Source organism: Ostrea edulis, chromosome 9 (genome assembly GCF_947568905.1).
Source record: "Ostrea edulis chromosome 9, xbOstEdul1.1, whole genome shotgun sequence".
In the NCBI taxonomy this organism is placed as follows: Eukaryota; Metazoa; Mollusca; class Bivalvia; order Ostreida; family Ostreidae; genus Ostrea; species Ostrea edulis.
In genome coordinates this window covers 41,928,225-41,948,470 of record NC_079172.1, presented here as the reverse complement: position 1 = coordinate 41,948,470, position 20,246 = coordinate 41,928,225, and the positions used below count along the sequence as shown (strand labels likewise).

Sequence of the window (20,246 nt, the reverse complement as noted above, 5' to 3'; positions counted from 1 at the left end):
CCAAATACATGTAGATAAATTAAGATAGTTACGGTTTTTGCTGCATTTCTTTGTTGTATTTTAACTCGTGGGGATGCCGGTTAGAATAGGTCATTAGACCCCTTGCCTGTCGTAAGAGGGAACTAAATGGGATGGTCCTTTGGATGAGACCGTAAAAACCGGGGACCCGTGTCACAGCAGGTGTGGCACGTGAATGATCCCTCCCTGTTCAAAGGCCGTACGGGCCGAACATAGGCCTAAATTGTGCAGCCCTTCGCCGGCAATGGTGACGTCTCCATATGAGAGAAAAATTCTCGAGAGGGACGTTAATCAATATGTAATCTTTGTTTTATCAGGATACCAGTTGGTTTTGTAAACACCTATTTTCAAATTCACATAAATCAGAATTATGATTTGATGTAATATACATTGTAGAACGCTTTCATTATAACGGAAGTCTATTGATATATGATATACCTGGTGATAGAAAGGAGCCCGATATCGATTCCCGTGACATTCCTGCTGTGATATATATAAGATTTCAATTGCACACGAACCAATTGTCACATTTTTGATACGATCATGTGAATATGATTGAAACGTTTTGCCAACTGATAAAAATTACAACCTTTTTCATTTTTCAATAGAAATATTGTAATTGACCAAACATGGTTAAACAGAAGGGGGATAGTAAAAAGAACAAAAAGCAACACCTGCGTCAAAACAATCAGGGAAAAGCAATCGACGAAAACAAATATTTTCAACAATGAAACACTCTCACTGTATTTTTCATATTCCGGAACGATCGTGAGTTGCTGTCAAATATATTTTACTCCCTCTGTATTTTTCATGTTCCGGAACTTCGTGAGTTGTTGTCAAAGATGTTTTATGCTAAGACGTATTGTGATAAACAAGTTGAGGTTGCAGGGGTTTCAACAATCTCGTTTAAAGTCAGCATTTCGCAAATTCTATGGTCGTTATAACGATATAATTTGCCAATACAACCTAACATTGGGTCAAATGTTGTCTGACGTGTTTCATGCCGATTGTTAAGCCGTTCTTGGCACACTGATTGACTCCGTTTACCCGATCAAGATATAGGGCTCACGGCGGGTGTGACCGGTCGACAGGAGATGCTTACTCCTCGTAGACACCTGATTTCACTCCCTGGTAAGTAAGTAAGTAAGTAAGTAATTTTTATTTAAAGTCGGATAACTATATACAGGTAAACAATAAACATGAGCTAAGAGCTCTTTAACCGACTATATAGCATTTAAAAAAAACCCCCACAAAGCACTAATGATATATAATTGCATGCATAGACATAAAAACAGAAATTTGAAATAAAACAGGACGCATAATTGTATACAGACATCACAAGTCATGCATATATATACACAGGGACTAGCTATATTAAGATGAGCATGCATAACTGAAAACAGTTTGGAACACAAACATAAAAATATGGATATATACATAGAAATAAATAAATATGCATACCTAAGAGACACTGGTATATCCAGGGACCCGTGTTTGCCCAACTCTCTACTTTGTATTGCTTGTAGGAGTTATGAGATTGTTCACTGTTCGTTATCTTCACCTTTATAGGAGTTATGAGATTGATCACTGTTCGTTATCTTCACCTTTATAAGAGTTATGAGATTGTTCACTGTTCGTTATCTTCACCTTTATAGGAGTTATGAGATTGATCACTGTTCGTTATCTTCACCTTTATAGGAGTAATGAGATTGTTCACTGTTCGTTATCTTCACCTTTATAGGAGTTATGAGATTGATCACTGTTCGTTATCTTCACCTTTATAGGAGTTATGAGATTGATCACTGTTCGTTATCCTCACCTTTCATTCTACAATTAAGAAGCAAAATAATACAACGTGCTTAAAATCCATAAACGTGCTGTAAGATAAACTCTTCCGTATTCAAGAAGAAAGGAAGTGAGCGAAACTGTTTTTGTAATGAATTATTTCCAGTTATAAGATGCTAACTATATCAATTAATAAAGATAATACCATTCGCCACTAAATTATAAAGCAACTATTGCATAAGAATGACAAAAATGCCGATTATTTCCTTGCAAATATGATAAAGTTTGTTAGTGATTACGTCATGCTATTATGGCGTCGTAATTATCATCGAGCATGCGTGATATCAGCGATAATAGTTAGCATGATGGACAATCATTTTCATGTAATTGTCTGCTTCGTTAGACAACAATCGAAATTTATACTTGTAATTCTTGGATAATAAGAATAATGCGATACCATATGCCTACAATCTTTTCTGTTAAATCTGAACTATCACGATACTGACTACAGGTACCACGAGCTCCAGAATTCACTTCCTTTTTATCGACAAAGCGCTAAAATATGTTGAAGCAATCTTCTTACAACAGAGGAATATAAAGAGAATTTTACTAATATAAAAAGATAGCTATACTTTCCTCTTTATACCTACCTTATGTTTTCCTCCCTAAACATCTCCATGAGTTTGCTGTTTTTTCTAAGTCTTACTAAATAAGCACTAAGTCAGATTGTGTTGAAATTAACATTTGTAGCAAATGCAAAACAAAATTACAATATGCAAAATATAAATCACGTGTCACACTTATTGGAATTCAAGTAACAATTATCTTATCTAGACTAGCAAATCACGCGATATGAAAACATAAACAATGTATATTAATGGAGTACAAATGGCCAGATAGATATAATTTCCAAGCAAAACGAAAGAGAGGGTTTATTTTGAATTAATAACGATATTAATCATTATCATTAAGTATATGGGGCTATCATGTTCAAGGTGCAAGTGGTTGCGTAAACGTGTTTTAACTGTCATTTTTAGCATATACAGCAGAATATGAACATACACTGTAGCACTTGCAAGAACTACTTTCATATTTAGTGTAGCATTGGTGTCTACCTCCATGTAAAGTATCTTTGTAGTTCTTGATGATGGCCACTTATAATTTTTTCTAAACGCGTAAAAGATACCTGAACCAACGACAAAGAGCAGACATTTCATGTTGTATTTGTTGCCTATCAGTTTTATATGTGATTTATCAAACATGCTAGTTTACATCTTTGTCTATGTCTAATTATGTTGGAGCAGACCTACAGTCTAAATCATGCAATAGAAATTACTACACAACTATATTTAGACAATTACTGATTATGAAATATCGTCCGATTTGATTGTAGAATAGGATGTGACATGTCTATGAAGACAATGTACAGGTTAAAACATTCAGAATTAGAGTCTGGACTAACCAAATATCGTCATTAAGAAGACTGTGCTTAAAATACTTAATGCAATGTATCATGATGCTTAGAGTAAACAAAATAATCTTTGTAGTAATTTAAAATAAAAATAAAACAAAAATCTTTATAGTAATTAACGTTAATTATTGAGAGTTTCTCTTTATGATCAAGCATTATGAATGAAAAAAGTAAAGACAACGAACAGTGATCAAATCTCATCGAATTAGTTGAGAGACATACAGAACAAACAAGATGTGTTTGTGAAACACAAATGCCCTCGATAATGGCCAATTCCGAAGATGGCCAAGGTCACAAGGACAAATATCTTGGTACCAGTAGAAAGATCTTGTCACAAGAATTGCTCATGTGCAATATGAAAGCTCTAATATTTACCACTTAGAAGTTATGACCAATGTCAATTTTTTAAAAAGTAGGTCAAATGTCAAGGTCAAAAGGTTTAGTACCCACGGAGAGGTCTTGTCACAAGGAATACTCATGTGAAATATCAAAGCTCTATCACTTACTGTTCAAAAGTTATTAGCAAGGTTAAAGTTTTCAAAAAGTAGGTCAAACTCCAAGGTCAAGGTCACAGGGTAAAAAATGTTGGTACCCACGGAAAGGTCTTGTCACAAGGAATACTCCTGGATGTGAAACATCAAAGCTCTAGCACTTACTGTTCAAAAGTTATTAGCAAGAGTAAAGTTTCAGACAGAATTACAGAATGACAGACAGGACAAAAACAAAATGCCCCCCGATCGTGGATCTCGGGGGCATAAAAAGAAAGGTATATGTTTATATGTTGAATATTTTTCATTTGAATTTAAATAAAAGTTTGAAAGACAGAATGTCCTACGTCAAATTTTAACTGCGGTAAACACTATTCAGAATGGTCTAGGAAGAATTGGTGCTCAGAAAATGTGGAACCGGCTAAAATCATGCGTCGTAGATGTGCTGCAGTACTGAATGCAGGATATAGTCACACACACGATACAGATTTGTGATCTTTAAATCATACCCAAGGGTAGCTTGAAGCTTTATTAAATGTTTATTTTATGCATTAGTGTGTTTAGTAAACCAGAGGTGATAAAAGAATTAGATAGGTTACATTGGGAATATGTTTTGGTTCCAGCTGACAAAGTTTTTAACAACATTGTCTTTGTTTGTAAGACTCATTATTACAACTGTATTTTAAACGAACTTGGCATTGATTCCACTTTTGGTAATCGTACTTATACTCCAACTGCCCTTTCAAAAGATGAAATTCTTCAAAATCATGCCTCAGCTTTAAACACATTCAATATCAAAGGAATATGCGTTACCGTACCAATACTGGATTTCTTAAATCTTCACAAAGATAGATCTGGATCCAGTACATGCTCTACCAAGCCCATATATCCTCTACATGCCCTACCCATTCCATATCTCCTCACAAAAATATTAAAAGTTGTGAAGGAGAAACTTCAAACGCATTGTGCCACAACATATGTCAGAAGTGGTGTAAATCAAATTAACATCAAAACATATGACCTTTCAACACTTTACACAGCCATTCTTCACGATAAATTAAAGACTAAACATTTTGACATCATAGACAGTTGCTGGAATCTCTTTTTGACATCTTCGTATTCTTTGGCGATAAAGTGTTTCAACAATATGTTAGAATTCACACGGATACGAATTGTGTTCCTTTATTAGCTGACTTGTTTTTATATTCTTATCAGGCAGAATTCCTTCAAAAGCTTCTACGCCAGAAAAAAATATTTTGCTCTTTCCCTCAAGTCGATATTTAGATTATGCTTACTCCTCCTAGGCACCTGATCCCACCTCTGGTGTGTCCAGGGCTCCGTATTTGCCCAACTCTCTATTTTGTATTGCTTATAGGAGTTATGAGGTTGATCACTGTTCGTTATCTTCACATTTCATCGACGACGTTTTATCTATTACTAGTAACAATAATAATTTTCATTCATGTGTCGATTCGATATATCCCATTTAAATACACCACATCACAGTCTTCCACATCTGCTTCGTACTTAGATACTTTATTTAAGATAGATGTAATCGACAAACTAACAACTCCACTTCATGACAAACGGGATGACTTCAGCTTCTCCATCTTCAACTTCCCATATTTATGAAGCAATATTCCATCATCACCTGGATGTGGTGTTTATGTCTCTTAACTGATTTTATACACAAGATAATGTTCTATGTATGATGAAGTTTTTATACGCCCGTTTTTAGACGGGACGTATTATGGTACAGCGATGTCTGTACGTCCGTCCGTCCGTCTGTTCGAGGTTTTCTCTTTATAATTTCATTTCCCTTTCACATATCATGCTGCAACTTGCTGTGTAGCTTCTTTGTGGGTCACTCTAGATCATACAGCAATTTTGATCCATTTCGACCTTTTTTCCAGGAGTTTTGTCCCTTTATTTGGAAATAATTATTATATGGAGGGTACATAATTTGTCCGCCCTACTCCTCCCACAGTTTTCAAGTGAGGACCTTCTTATTTTGTGGAGTGTTTGTATGGGTATTGAAGATGTGCATGTGGGATGAATTTTAATTTTGTACAATTTTTGAGAAAATTACAGGTTGTTGAACTTAGTCTATTTGGAAATTAATATTCTATGGAGTGTACATAATTTGTCCGCCCAACTTCTCCCACAGTTTTCAAGTGAGGACCATCTTATTTTGTGGAGTGTTTGTATGGGTATTGAAGATGTGCATCTGGGAATAAATTTTGATTTTCTTCCAAATTACAGGTTGTTGAACTTGGTCCATTTGGAGGAAATCTCGATTTTTAAGCGAAGACCCTTTGTTCATATGAAAGTTTGTCACAGCCTCGTGATGGCTGATACTGCCTGAAGCAAATTAAAGTTATACAAATTATAGCGCAAGAAAATCACCCTATGTAAGCATTTCACGGGTGTATTATGTACCGTTTGCGGTACTCTTGGTAAATCAAGGAAGGCTACTGACAAACAACTTGATGTTACAGGGGTTTCAACAATACTATGGTCGTTATAACGATCTAGTTTCTCAATACAATCTGTCATTAGGTCAAATGCTGTCTAAAGTGTTTCATACCAATTGTTAGGCTGTTCTTTACACACTGATTTTGACTACGGATTTCCCCGTTTACCTGATCAAGATATAGGGCTCACGGCTGGTGTGACCGGTCGACAGGAGATGCGTACTCCTCCTAGGCGGCTGATCCCATCTCTGGTATATCCAGGGGTCCGTATTTGCTCAACTCTCTATTTTGTATTCCTTATAGGAATTATGAAATTAATCACTGTTCGTTATCTTCAACTTTTCATTGACCCCTGTGTGAATACTATTGTTAGACACTAGTACCGTGTGATGGTTACGAAATGTGTTTGTAATTGCAATATTTTTCTTTCAGTATATATATGAATAGAGTATGACATTAAGAAACCATGACCATACAAAGTATTTTAGTAAGAAACAATGTTGGGTAACAACACCTCTTACGGAAAAAGTAAGAAATATCAAAAGACACAAAATTTATCCGGGAAGTCTGTACTTGACACTATAACCCACACATAGAAGATCAAGGGAGTATGTAAAAGAGCTTTCCTGGGCCTTCGTAAAACTCTATATATATCTTATTCCGTGTTCCTTAAATCTGCTACGATTGTATAAACAATCCAAACATATGGTGATTGTGCTGCAAATTAAGATGATATTTGAAATGAATAACAAGTACAATTTATATCTGTTCGCATGTAATTCCTCATCGTCGCAATAAAAACACTTATTTTGTAGAAAAACCAAGAGAAAACCACGTGAAATACCCGATTTTAGTGTAGAAATATATAAGGAAGAATTATTGTCCTGAAAGACATTAATTATCTAATCACCAAAATTATATATTCATGTACCTGCTTTGAGGTTAAAAAATGTTTGAAATAATTAAATACTGGTGTTATTACTGAAATATACAATAAAGAACATATTTCATTGAATTCAGTTTTTGTGACGAAATGATCGCTAATGTCCTTTTAAATAGTATTCATAAAAATGTTTAGGTAAATATGACAATATCTACGTTTTTAAAAAGGTTGTTTACTTACATTTATTATTACTAAACACATTAATGTTCTAAAAATTCACCGATTCAAATGAACATCAAGAAGAGGTTCTTGCATGAATTGATACGTAAAAGACACAGCGCCATACTATCAGAATTGGCACTTGTATATCAGCATTGGTTTTGACAAAAAAAAACACCCAACAACACACAACTCGTGTCGTGAAGACTACTTATCAGATTAAATGTTCAACTGTTCTATAAAATGAATTAAACTTTAATTAAGATGCCTTGATTGCTCTATGGATGAACAATAGTTGGGACATTTAAAATCCATGTGTGATTGTGTTAGAATCAGCCTTTGAGACATAATAAAGCATGCATCCATTCAATCAGTTCATCTGACCCTTTTTTTGTTTTAAGATTTTAATAAATGTAAGGTGTAGCATACCTACCTAAAATACTGAAAGGTTTTAACGCACAAACGGCATCATTTCAACGATAGAAACGTCATGATTCTCTCAGAGTGGTGGATCTGTTAAATAAATAGACAAATTAGGTCTGGAATTTCATGAATCATCAGAGGATAAACTCTATAAAGTATAGAATTAGTTTATTGATTTTATGCGGTTTCTGTGAATGTCGTGTATAGTTTTATTACAATTCCTATGATCTTGTCTATAGATGTAAATACACGTATGTAAAACCGAAAGGATCTAGCAAAAATTAAAGTAACTCGATGATATAATGCTACAGAATATATATACATGGTATAGCTGCATATTTTTAACATTCGGTTTATTTTAAGCCCGTAGGGGATACCGTAATTACACAGTAAGTTGCTATGCGAGTCTCTCGCAACTCTTGTAAATCAAACGATCATTCGAGTAACACGTAGCTTACGAGGATGAAATACTTCTAACCCAGTGAAATAATTCAGTGAGTATACTATGTCGGCTTATCTGCTTTCAATGGATCAACAGGGGAAAGAAGGATCTAATGCTACAATAAACAAGAGTCAGGGGACACTGAACAAATCGCAGGCGACACTCAACAAATCGCAGGCGACACTGAACAAATCGCAGGCGACACTCAACAAAGTTCCACACAATGGTTCACAGACAGGACTCAGCAAACAGGGATCACAGATGACGGTAGACAACGTCAGTCTTCCACCAATGACGCCAACTAAATTGGATTCCTCGAAGCAAATGCCCACTGTGGACTCGCCCAAACCAGCGCCCTCTCAGAAGTCAAGAGAAAACGAAAAGCGTCCTGTTTCACCTGATGTCAACATGGAAGCTATCGGGGCCTCAATGATTTCACTGCGAACAGATGAGGTGGAAGTTTCGAAATGTCCGATATGTGCAAAGGAACTAACGTCACCCAAATGCCTTCCTTGTTTACACACATTCTGCGAGGCGTGCATCAGCCGTAACGTTGCTACTTCCTTATCACAGGGTAAAGCTGTTCAGATTCGATGTCCGGTCTGTGCCACACCTGTTTCAAGCGTACGTTCCATAACAGACCCATTGGACTTCGCCAAGTCTCTCCCGACCAATCATTTTATTTCCTCTCTGATGGCACAAAGAATGCTGAAAAGAAAACTCTGCAAACCGTGCCTAAGAACAGGTAAAAACTCGCCAGCCGTCACGTGGTGTTCTTACTGCGCGGAGACGTTGTGTCAAGAACATGACAATTATCATCGCGGACTAACAGCATCAGACGTTCATAAAACAACAACAATCGAACAGGTCGAGAAGGATAAAATGATGCTGTACGCTCCAGGACTTTGTCCGAATCATTTTAACGAAAAGCTGGTTTATTTCTGTCATGATCATCGAGAAACGTGTTGCGAAGTTTGCAAGAAGACCCTGCACAAAAACTGCGAAGATGTCGTCACTACAGACGAAGCTGCTCACGCTTTAAAGGAAACGAAAGAAACCCATATACTATCCCAAATGCTGAAATCTATCAATGCTCAGACGGACGAGATTGTACAAGGAAGGAAAGAAAACATCAGAAATTTGGAAGCAGAGAAAAGCAAAGAAGAACAAACAATTAAGAGTTTTCGCGAAGAAGTAAACCGCCATTTGGATCTGTTAGAGGAGAATCTACGACAGGAATTAGAGGAAAAACATAAGCAGAAAGTAACAGAATTGCAATCAGAAATGGACTCGTTCGAAACCAAGCGCATGACAGTGGCTTATTACAAAGATCTGCTAAAGGCTTTGATGGATTCATCATCGGGAATTCAAGTCATCAATGAGCTGGGAAAAGTCGGACAGCAGTGTGCCATATTAGAAGAAAAAGTCCAGCACCGCGCCTCGAAAGTGAAACGAGTAAATTATGAACTAAAGCAAAATGACTTAACGTCCAATCTGGATTCTATGGGTTCTGTAGAATTCCGATCCACTCCTATCGTGCCAAATGTGGTAACAGAGGACTGGAATAAATTACGTAGCAAGAAATCTGTCAACAAAAGTAAACCGCGCGAAAACACGCATGATTTCATGGTCATCAAATATTCACACAGCAAAATTACCGGGGGTTGCTCCTACAAATCAAAACTGGTTCTTGTCGACAATACAGGTCGAGAAATTCGAGGTTACACTGAACTAGGTCATCGAGACGAATCGTTCACGATTTCATTCAAAAAGAATCCATGGGATCTCACTTGCTTGCCGGAGAGAGACGGGAGTAGCATGATAGCAGTCAGTCTACACAACGACTGTCTAATACAAATAATCGAATACGGACAAGTGCCAATTCCAGATAAACATATATACCACACCCGATCGAATTGTTTTGGATTGGCATACATAGATGGTTTTATAGTTGTTGCTTGCGTCCAGGGCCTGGAAATAGCCGAGTTAGTGGACGACCACCGCCTCGTTTACAGAAATTTTCTAAGAGTTCCAGGAGAAAAGATTTATTACGTATGCTCTGGGGATAAAAATCGAGTATACTACTCGGACGCAGTTGAGAAAGGGTCACTGTACTGCATAACTCTGGACGGCACCGAAATATTCCAGTATTCTCACGTCGGTCTGAGATCGCCTCGCGGGATTTCCACAGACTCGACAGGGAATGTGTTCGTTTGTGGATATTACAGCAACAACATCCACCAGCTGAACGCAGAGGGCGTCTTGATGCACATCATAGCACCAAAAAGCAAGACGTTCTACAAGCCGCTTGTGCTTATCGAACACTCTGACCGCATGTATTCTGTGTTTGGCAAGCACAAGGTCATAGTATTCACTTAAACTTTGCTGTGGTCTGCTAAACTTTGCTGTCGTCTGCTAGGTCAACGAGGACTGAGTTCTGTTTTCTTTCAACTTTACCGTTTCTCTTGGTGTTGGGAAATAACTCTTTAAATATATAAAATGACATCTTGTTTGCGAAGTGTATAATTTTTTTTCATTCTGCGAGCCTTATTTTATTTTTCATAATATATGTTCATCAAGTATGAGTGCATGAATTCGATATTTTAAAATCTATTTTGCCGTACTTTTAAATTTTGTAACTTATTGTCAACTTGCAATGAACAACTTTTAAGAAAAATATGTGAATTCGTTTCGAAATTATACGACAAAAGTCTGTTCTTCTACTACTGGAATTGTTATGTAACCATAGATTTTTTTTAAATCCATACTGTTTTGCAACACCTCTGCTTGTTTTTATTTACGCATGCATGCCTTTGTATTTTTCTTCTTCTTTATTTACGCATGCATGCCTTTGTATTTGTTCTGTACCTCGTGTATCACAATCGCAGATGCGATTTGAGCGTAACGATAACTGAATTTAAACTTGGGGTGTAACATTATGTGAGAAATTTTAACAATAAATAAGGTATCAGAAATTCCGATTTATTTTGAATTTTTGCATATAACAACATACCGTTATATGTGTCTTTATAATGTGTTTTAAACATGTGTTGTTCGTGTCCTAGGTGTCATTTTAATAGCAACCGCTATAAAATATCAACCATGCCACTTACTACGACTGAGAAATGTATTCTTGTGAATGGATCTCAAAGTAACCTTACAACGACAACAACAAAGAATGGGCGTGTCCGTCATGTCACACGCTTTAATCTACATTAACTAAAACTTTAATCTTTAGGATTCTGTATAATGCTATATTGTCACTGCTACATAGGAATTGTTATATAATTTTTCTGATTAATCACCGCCTTCTTGAAAATTGGTATCATCCTATTGTGCCAATATCACTGCACTACGGATTTTTCTCCTTTTCTTTAAAATCAAATATCTTAATTAATGGAATCTGGTTAGGGTGAACCGGGAAATTATATATATATATATATATATATATATATATATAATATATATATATATATATATATATATATATGTGTGTGTGTGTGTGTGTGTGTATAAATATATATATATATATATATATATATATATATATATATATATATATACAAAGCACTAAAATGACCAACGACACGAACAACGAGATTGTCAAATTTTCGGGACGACCCGTCCCTTCTTCAGGACAAACGAAAAGAATTACATAATGTGGTCAATATCAACAGAGCATAATAACAAAAACTACATATAAATACATCTAGCACTACAACTACACTAATCTACAAACGTATTTACAACGCAGACTACATGTTTTTGGTCTTTAGGCTTGCCAATCAATGTTAAAAGTGGAGCAAATTAGGACATGCCTTATTCGTCCAAAGAGCTGATCCCTCTTTATATATATATATATATATATATATATATATATATATATATATATATATATATATATATGATTTGTAACAACAATATATATATATTGTTAATTAACATTATCGGGAGAGGTTTTCTAAGTTGCTAGAACTTGTAACCAAACCCTTTGTATATTTATACAATAAAATATGTTCAAATCAATTGACTGTTGATGTGTATTTTTATTCTATGATTCTCATCTAAAGTAAACTGAATAAACAATTCCAAAAAGGGTGAAATGTATAATAATAAAAAATCCTTTAAATACTATGATTCATCTTAGAAATTAATTGAAGCACAACGCATGAATAGAAATTTAATGGGACAATGTTAGAAAATTTGACTTGAATTTAAGCATTGTTTCATTTCTTTCTGCATCCCACCACCATTTTTATCTATTGTACATTGTAGGTATGTGCGGAAAATATTCTAGTTTTGGTCCCCCTCCCCCAATAATGTAAAATGCTGACACCGGTGAACAAATGATTTTAAACAAGATTTTGGATAGAGCATATCGCAAAAGTCGAATCAACTAGCACAACAAATAATTCGGTAAAGGAAATCGGAAAATAATTTTGCCGAGAAAAAGGCAATGATGTATATTTTATCTTATATCTGAACATTTTTTCCTGGACAGGTTGAAATAGGGAGTGTTTAATTCTACGACAGTTAAGCCCTTTTTTATTGAACAAGCTGTCCACTACAACACTGCAGCCATTTTATCCACTGCATGGTCATTTATTTTTCAGTCAATTGAAAACCACCTAATTACACTTTATAGGAAGACGATCTTGATAAGGGTCCTACAAATCGAGAGGCTTTAAACTAATTTGTAATCAATTTAACGAATCAGTTGATATTTTCATCGCAAATTTGTCAGAGTCGGTCTCCAACCACAGGGGCCCGGAGCCGCGCGGACGTTAAAAGCTCTTGGACAAAGGCGTCGGATTTTTTGGACAATAGCGCACGCGGCGCTGATAAACACTCTGATAGAACACGCCCTCGGGCTCCAGGGGGGCTGGCACAGATTTCTCTCGCAGATATCGTATTTATAAATGTTGTAATTTTCTAAAACACATGAGCGAAAATAATCGTTTGGATGCTTCTACCGTTGATCGGTCCCTAGTGGGGTGTCTCAGAACTGTCTTTGTCTTTTAAAAGGAGTTGAAACGAGTGTTTGTATCTAATTTTCGGCAGGTGGAAATATTTTCCCAGTCCCGGATTGGAAAGAGATAGAGAATTTCTACGTCTCCTCTCCATAATCTTTAGAATTTATCGTTCCGCTGATATCTATCAAATACGTGATTAAGTGGGAGGAGTTCCGAATGAATAGAATTTAAACGATACAAATCTTTTAACGATAGGACTTCTTTGTAAGACTTTTATTTAGTGGTCCCTAATTTAGCTCCCCGCCATCTTGCTTCATTAGGGAAAATGCATTTTTCCTCCGCAATAAAACACTCACGGTAAAACGCTACTAGCAGCAATAGAATATTTCGCCTTCTCCGCAAGATATAATTATCGGATCAATTTTTGAACCAATGACAGAGTGAGAGGAAAGCGTTGCTGCTTTATGCCTAATGAGATGGGCGGGGCGGCTTTGTTGAATCACTTTACATATACTATTGAGCGAACAATTGTAAGTCAACAGTTCGGACTTAATCGTTTTGAAAAACAGATTGCGTCTCGAAATTCTATGTGGGTTCTATTTTTTATACTGCATACATAGCAATTAGAACAGAAATTGATCTCATTTTGCAGATATTCTGCAAATATTTAAAAGAATCAAACTGATTTAAGACGGCGTTTAATATCAATTGACATTTTGTAAAAGAAATATTTTAAATGTGAACCGAGTCACGAGCAACAACGAGAATTGTGACGACCAAAAAACAGATGAAAAAATTGAAAATGGCTGATGAAGAAAGAAATTCCAGTTCCGCTAATTCACTTCAGAATGGAAAATCTTTTTCGATAAGCAGCATCTTGGCCATAGAAGCAGGTGAGAAAGAAACGACAGGAAACAAAGACAACGACAGACCTGCAGTAGTTTCCAAAATCGGCTTCCCCTCCATGGAGACCACCAAACCGTTCTCCGTGAGGCCGGAGGGAGCGGCTACTTTTCCGGCATCCCACCTCTCCTCCCTGCCCGCGTGGTACCAGTGGTACACGGCCGGGCACCACTTCCTTCAGCAGCTCCACCAAGAGAAACTATCACGTGAGTGTGTGTTATTAATTATCAATGACTTTTATCTTTATGATTTACTGTTTGTTAAATATTCCCCAAGCGAGAAAAAAGAAATTGCTGGAAATTATTCTACATGTGTTATGCCAAAATCCATGTTTAAACTCCACGAATAATTCGGAGTTTAAGCCCATATTTGTGGGAGAACAAATAAATAAATTTAAAAATTCAGTATTATCAGGGAATCATAAAAAATCTTTCTTTTTAAATACGAATATCTTCTTTTTTTTCATAATTTACCATTATGCTGGATTATTTTTCGAAAATAAATTGTAGATAAATTTTAATTTCCGCAAGATATAGATGCCTTTAAGAAAAAAAAACCCAGGGTAAATTCAAATCAGTCATTCTCGTCCCATGTATTGAAGAGAATTGTATACTATAAGTTGTTAAATCAAAAATTACAATTTCAATTTCTAGTCTTAAATTTCATGAAGATATTATGTTTGCATGCATTACAATCCTGAAAGACAGAAACGATATGTCAAATTAGCAAACGGAAATTCATTTCGTATTGCATTGTTTATTACAAAGAACCATACAGTTCATAAGTTTAACGTTTTTACATAGGAAAAGTAAACTTAAAATTCAAACAAAAGTTATACATAAAGTCTATACATGTACAATGCAGGTCAGGTAAATGGACACAAATCATTGAATGTATAGATAGTTGATGTTTGTGAGATAGTATTATGCATATTATTGTAGTTTGTAACATGATGAATATGAAATATAATATGCATGGTAAAAATGAAGATAACCTCAGCATTATATATATTTCTGTTCTTATACTGTATAGTTGTATTATTGATAGTGCTAAGATAAAAAAAAGTATGTTGGACACTGGAGAGCGGAATGAGATATTTCGTGTGTAGTGTCACGACTATGTTTATGCTATCACCCCCATTTCAATTTCTGCATTTTAACACGACTGTCGCGGGCGGACTTTGATGACGTAATAGTGGGGTGGACACCTGATGTAATGGCGTAATATCCAGCTACGTTCACACGCGCCCAAACTAAATACCCGCGCCCGAACTTAATACCCTTCTGATCAAAAGATGTAATTACGGAAGTGGTTTTATTTTCACTAACTTTACCGTTGTAACAAATGTCGCTAGCTTTAGGAATATTACAAGAATATTGACCCACCGGAATGTTAGAAATCATAATTTATTTCAATCTGTCTACACTTTTTTCTGAACACAATTCTAACTATGTCATGTAAAATCCCAATGGACGTTTTCAAAGTTCATCTTAAGTTTTACCAGAATAGATATCCAAATACTGTAAAATGGGGGAGGGGTGTACCAGTATTCCTAAACTGAGATTTGAACCACGAGCTTCATATTTAAGAATTCAGATTTAGCCACTGTGCTGCAAGTAAGTTAGTATTTATTTATCATAGTGGCATTAAGCATAATTAACGATGTAACTTTCTAAGGCAAATAATTTGCACCCTGCCCTCTACAAAAGTCAGATAAAAATCGTCCATAAAGTGTATACACTGAAACCAGTAGGGAAAATTATGAGGGTATGTACATCAAATATCAGAATATGATCAAACATTGCCGGGGTATGTACGTTGTTAATTAAACCGTAATTAAACTATGGACACCTCTTAATTAATATCCTGTTTACGAATACATTCGGGTAATCTTTCAATTAAAAAGAATGTGCAAAATAAAAAATATCAAATCATCAAAATCACTGCAGGATGAAATAAGGAGACCGTGTTATGTTTGAATATTTCATTAATTAATTTTCTGTAAATGTGCAAGGAACAGTTTTACTCATGGCTGACGAATTAAAAAATAAACGTTATATAAAAAAAATGATCCAATGATAGTCACGTGCTTAAACTCTACAAGCGTGTTAGATAATACATAAAATAATTTCTTTTAAATTTTGGTCATTTATGCATGGACGTGTCGTTATAAGCTTATTATAACTTATAACAGATTTTACAAATCTGAATGGGTATGATTAACACATAGACATTGGGTATGTGACGTATCGCATGATTAAAGGACCCAGGCAATGATTAGGTCGGAACGGCCGAGTTTTTAAAATCAGGTTAAGTTTATTTCATTTCTAGCCAACACGAAATTGGATCTATGAATGCTGTGGTTTGTTGAATTAATATTTTGTTTAAAAATAATTTGTAGTCGCGCAAAAGCCAAAACAAAACCATGTTATCTTTTTTTCTAAATCGTAAAATTCACTTTAAAATTCTTCTATGCTTTCTATCATTTACATTTTGATATTGTATCAAAGAGTAATGAATAACAATGAAGAATGAAATAAATAAAAAAAAAAAACACCTTCTAATTTGTAATAAATCAGGTCTATTTATTTGTTAATTAAATTAATTAGCCTTACCCATGAGAGGTTTATGCAACGTTTGTATACATGTACGTTTACGGACTTGAAGTACTATTACATGTCCAAAGAAAGTCGTGAAATACATTCTTTCTATTTTGAAAATATGGCTAAGTTTTTTCTTTTAAATAAACTATGTTATCACAGAAAAATACTGATAGGAGGGTGTTTTGATTTACTTACAGTAAATCGTATTAATTTCTATCATTTAGGCAAAATAATTGTATTTCCTTTCTCTTATTAAAAAAAATCTAGTCTGAGATGTTCTCAAGTAAAAAACAAAATTTAATAGTGTAAATTATGGGTATTGGTTTTTTTTAAATGCATATATTCACATACACACGTATGTATGACATATTTACTTACTAGTAAAGAAAGGAAGAAAAACAATCAATAATTACAAAATATACCCCCAGGAAATTAATCTCGAGGTTCACAGAAAACACAGTTCGTCCAATTAAACAATTCTAAAAATCAACTTAAGATTGAATTAAATTACCACAAGTAATAAAAATTAGACTAAGTCTAAATGTAATCGATTTTAAAATATTTGATGTCATGTACAAGGATGAACATTACAATTAATGTAATAAACAATTTATGTAATATATATATATATATATATATATATATATATATATATATATATATATATATATATATGTATATTAATTTTACATGAAAATAAAAACGCAAACACATGTACTAGTACCACACAGGTTACGAATTTATCTACACAGAACGGATTATATCAAGTATACCATGTAAAAACATTTATCAAAGAGTAAGTGATATAAATCATTTTAACAATAGCTTATCAAAAGTTCTTGAATTAATGGAAGGACCTGACAGGAAGGCGATTGTAAAGAACGAAACCGACGACTGTTAACAGTCTATTAATTCCGGATGACCGATTTTGTTTGGGGACAAGACTTGGAGAGTAGCATACTTAGGAAGGCTAAATGGCATAAAATTGACAACCTTTTAACAACTCATTTTACGCCAGCTTAATTTTTGTTGAAATGATAATGCCCACTATTGTAAAAGAAGCTCAGCGCACAGACACTGCCGAGAGTTCGCAACCTAGCGCATTGATTTATTCACGGGCATGTCAAATTAGGAGAAAAAATAGGAAATTGAGTGACTCCGATAAAGAGACAAATTCTGATCAATTACGAGCGATTGCTATCCAGTATCCACTTCAGTCGTTAAAACAAAGCTGTAATTAATAAGAGAAGGTGGTAGTACGTCACTTGCAGTAGCTCGACTCTAATCATTGTAAGATTCTTCTGCGATTTTTTTCTCCTACCTTTTCATTATGTTTCAACTTCAGTTGACATCAAATGTTTAGAACAGAATTTTATTTAAGGAGGTACTCTACATCGTCATAATGGGTGGCTTCCTTTTAAAACATGGATAGAAATTATCAGCAATATTTGTTTATTCATTGAAAATATCCTCACCTAGCCGACTAGCTCAGTAAGTTTGCACGTCAACTGCAAAATAATAATAATAATTAAAAAAAAAACCCACAAAAAAACCAAACAAACCCAAAATAACAATGTCGACTGCTGAACTGTAGATCGCAGGTTCGAGATCAGCAGGGGTTTAATTTTTTTTTTCCAGATTGCTTATTTCTAAAACTGCATTTTTTGACTAAATAAAGTAAATATGACAGTTTTCAATTTAAAAATATTGTGCATATCCACCACTTTTCATGCATACCGACTTTCTTTGGTGCAGCATTCCTCCCTAACTTCACAGAGATCATTTCCTCAATTAAGGTATTATTCAAACAGTATGTAATAATAATAATAATATCCTTTATTTATACAGGATTGCACAATTAGTTGTATAAACTAGTTTACATTGTGGTCCTGTCTATAACATATATACATATCGAGAACATAATATATCACAAAGCATGGAAATATCACAATTTATATACATACAGATAAGAACTAAATGAAAAGAGACAATAAACACACGAGTATCATTGAGTGTCAAAATAATGTTTTAGATAGGCTGATTTAAAAGACGTGGTAGTTGTACATTTTCTTATAAAATCTGGTAATGAGTTCCATAAAATTGCTGCTGAAATGATAAAAGATCTTTTAAAATATTCTGTTTTGGCTCTTGTAACATAGATAAAATTTGTAGAGCTCTGTCTTGTATTTCTTGTGTTTACCTCATTCACAAATCTAAAAACATGTAAATACTCTGGAGTCATATGATGTAAAACTTTAAACATAAGAATAATTTTTCGATAAATAAAATAGTCAATCAAAGGCATTCATCTCAAATTTGATAGCATGCAAGAAGTTGACACTGAATGAGGTACTTTGATATGTAAAATGATTCTTGCTGTCCTCTTTTGTAATTTATAAAGCCTATCAATATTTGTCTTGTTCTTTGTATCCTGCCATACTGTACAACAATAATTAAAATGAGGAAAAACAATAGTGTAAATGTACATGTTGTATTACGTTTGTTTGTATTCTAAATAGCTCCTAGTATTATGAAAATAAACAGAAAGAATTGAAGATTTATTTTGGGTTTTTTTTCAGAGGCTAGTAGCATTGCCAGCAAGCTCCATCTACAACCAAAAGACTTGCCACCAATATTCAGAAACCCAATCACAACTACTCATTCAGAGTCCACAAATAAAGAATCTAATGATATGTGTATTTCTCCAAGGTCAAGGTCATCTTCACCGGAAGCCGAACTTTCTGATTCAAAGTCGGACGATGAGAGCACAAATGCCGTCTCGATCGAGTCCAACTTAAGTGACAATCAAGATGACGATAGAAAAAATCGAAGAAAGAAAAAAACCAGAACGGTATTCTCCCGCAGCCAAGTTTTTCAATTAGAGAGCACATTCGACATGAAGCGCTATTTGTCCAGCTCGGAACGGGCCGGTTTAGCGGCATCATTGCAGCTAACAGAGACTCAGGTTAAAATCTGGTTTCAGAATCGGAGGAACAAGTGGAAAAGACAGTTGGCCGCGGAACTAGAAGCAGCTAACATGTCCCAGATTGCAGCTGGACACCGACTGGTCAGGGTTCCGATTCTTTACCACGACACGCCGAGTCACAGTAACTCACAGGAAGTCAATACGTCACTTGCGCATGCGAATTACAGAGACTCGCTGTATCTGGCCTCAGCCGGATATTCTCCTTTGTCACAGGTTCGTTCAGCAATTGTCTGAATGCGGAATTTGCTACATGCCGTATGTGGGAGGACAACTCTTTGTCATTAAAAACATTAAGCTCAATATATAGCGCTTGAATAGCAATGCTCTCATAACATGATGCTAACAGATTACATATATAGGGCAAATGATTGTGATTTCAAGGTGTTGGAAAATGTAGTGAAACGATTGTTTTGCCACCAGTGAGTGAGGCGATGACTCCATCTACCATTTATAATATAACAGGTTGACAACTTGACACTAAATATAGTAAAAGTAATTTTCATCGCTGCGGGAAGCGAATAGAGAGGTGTCGCCTATCTGTACATATTCGGTAAATTGAAGACTCACTCAGTGTTGTT

General features: G+C 35.0%; 2 protein-coding genes across 2 annotated transcripts; both read left to right on the top strand.

Moving 5' to 3' along the window:
- Positions 1-8,147: 8,147 nt before the first annotated feature.
- LOC130050150 (E3 ubiquitin-protein ligase TRIM71-like) lies at positions 8,148-11,178 on the top strand. Its single transcript, XM_056149261.1, has one exon. It carries the CDS (start codon positions 8,267-8,269, stop codon positions 10,580-10,582), a length of 2,316 nt encoding a protein of 771 aa, XP_056005236.1. The 5' UTR covers positions 8,148-8,266; the 3' UTR covers positions 10,583-11,178.
- A 2,800-nt stretch (positions 11,179-13,978) lies between these two features.
- LOC130050149 (homeobox protein HMX3-B-like) lies at positions 13,979-19,902 on the top strand. The gene is made up of 2 exons (XM_056149260.1): positions 13,979-14,285; positions 19,262-19,902. The coding sequence occupies exons 1-2, from the start codon at positions 13,979-13,981 to the stop codon at positions 19,900-19,902; spliced, it is 948 nt and encodes a 315-aa protein (XP_056005235.1).
- The last annotated feature ends 344 nt before the right edge of the window (positions 19,903-20,246 follow it).

Bases quoted from the DNA above. Each gene is read 5' to 3' on its own strand.
- LOC130050150 (XM_056149261.1), top strand. From the start codon at position 8,267: ATGTCGGCTTATCTGCTTTCAATGGATCAACAGGGGAAAGAAGGATCT.
- LOC130050149 (XM_056149260.1), top strand. From the start codon at position 13,979: ATGGCTGATGAAGAAAGAAATTCCAGTTCCGCTAATTCACTTCAGAAT. The intron at 14,286-19,261 runs GTGAGTGTGTGT...GTTTTTTTTCAG, and splicing joins CCACCAAGAGAAACTATCAC to AGGCTAGTAGCATTGCCAGC.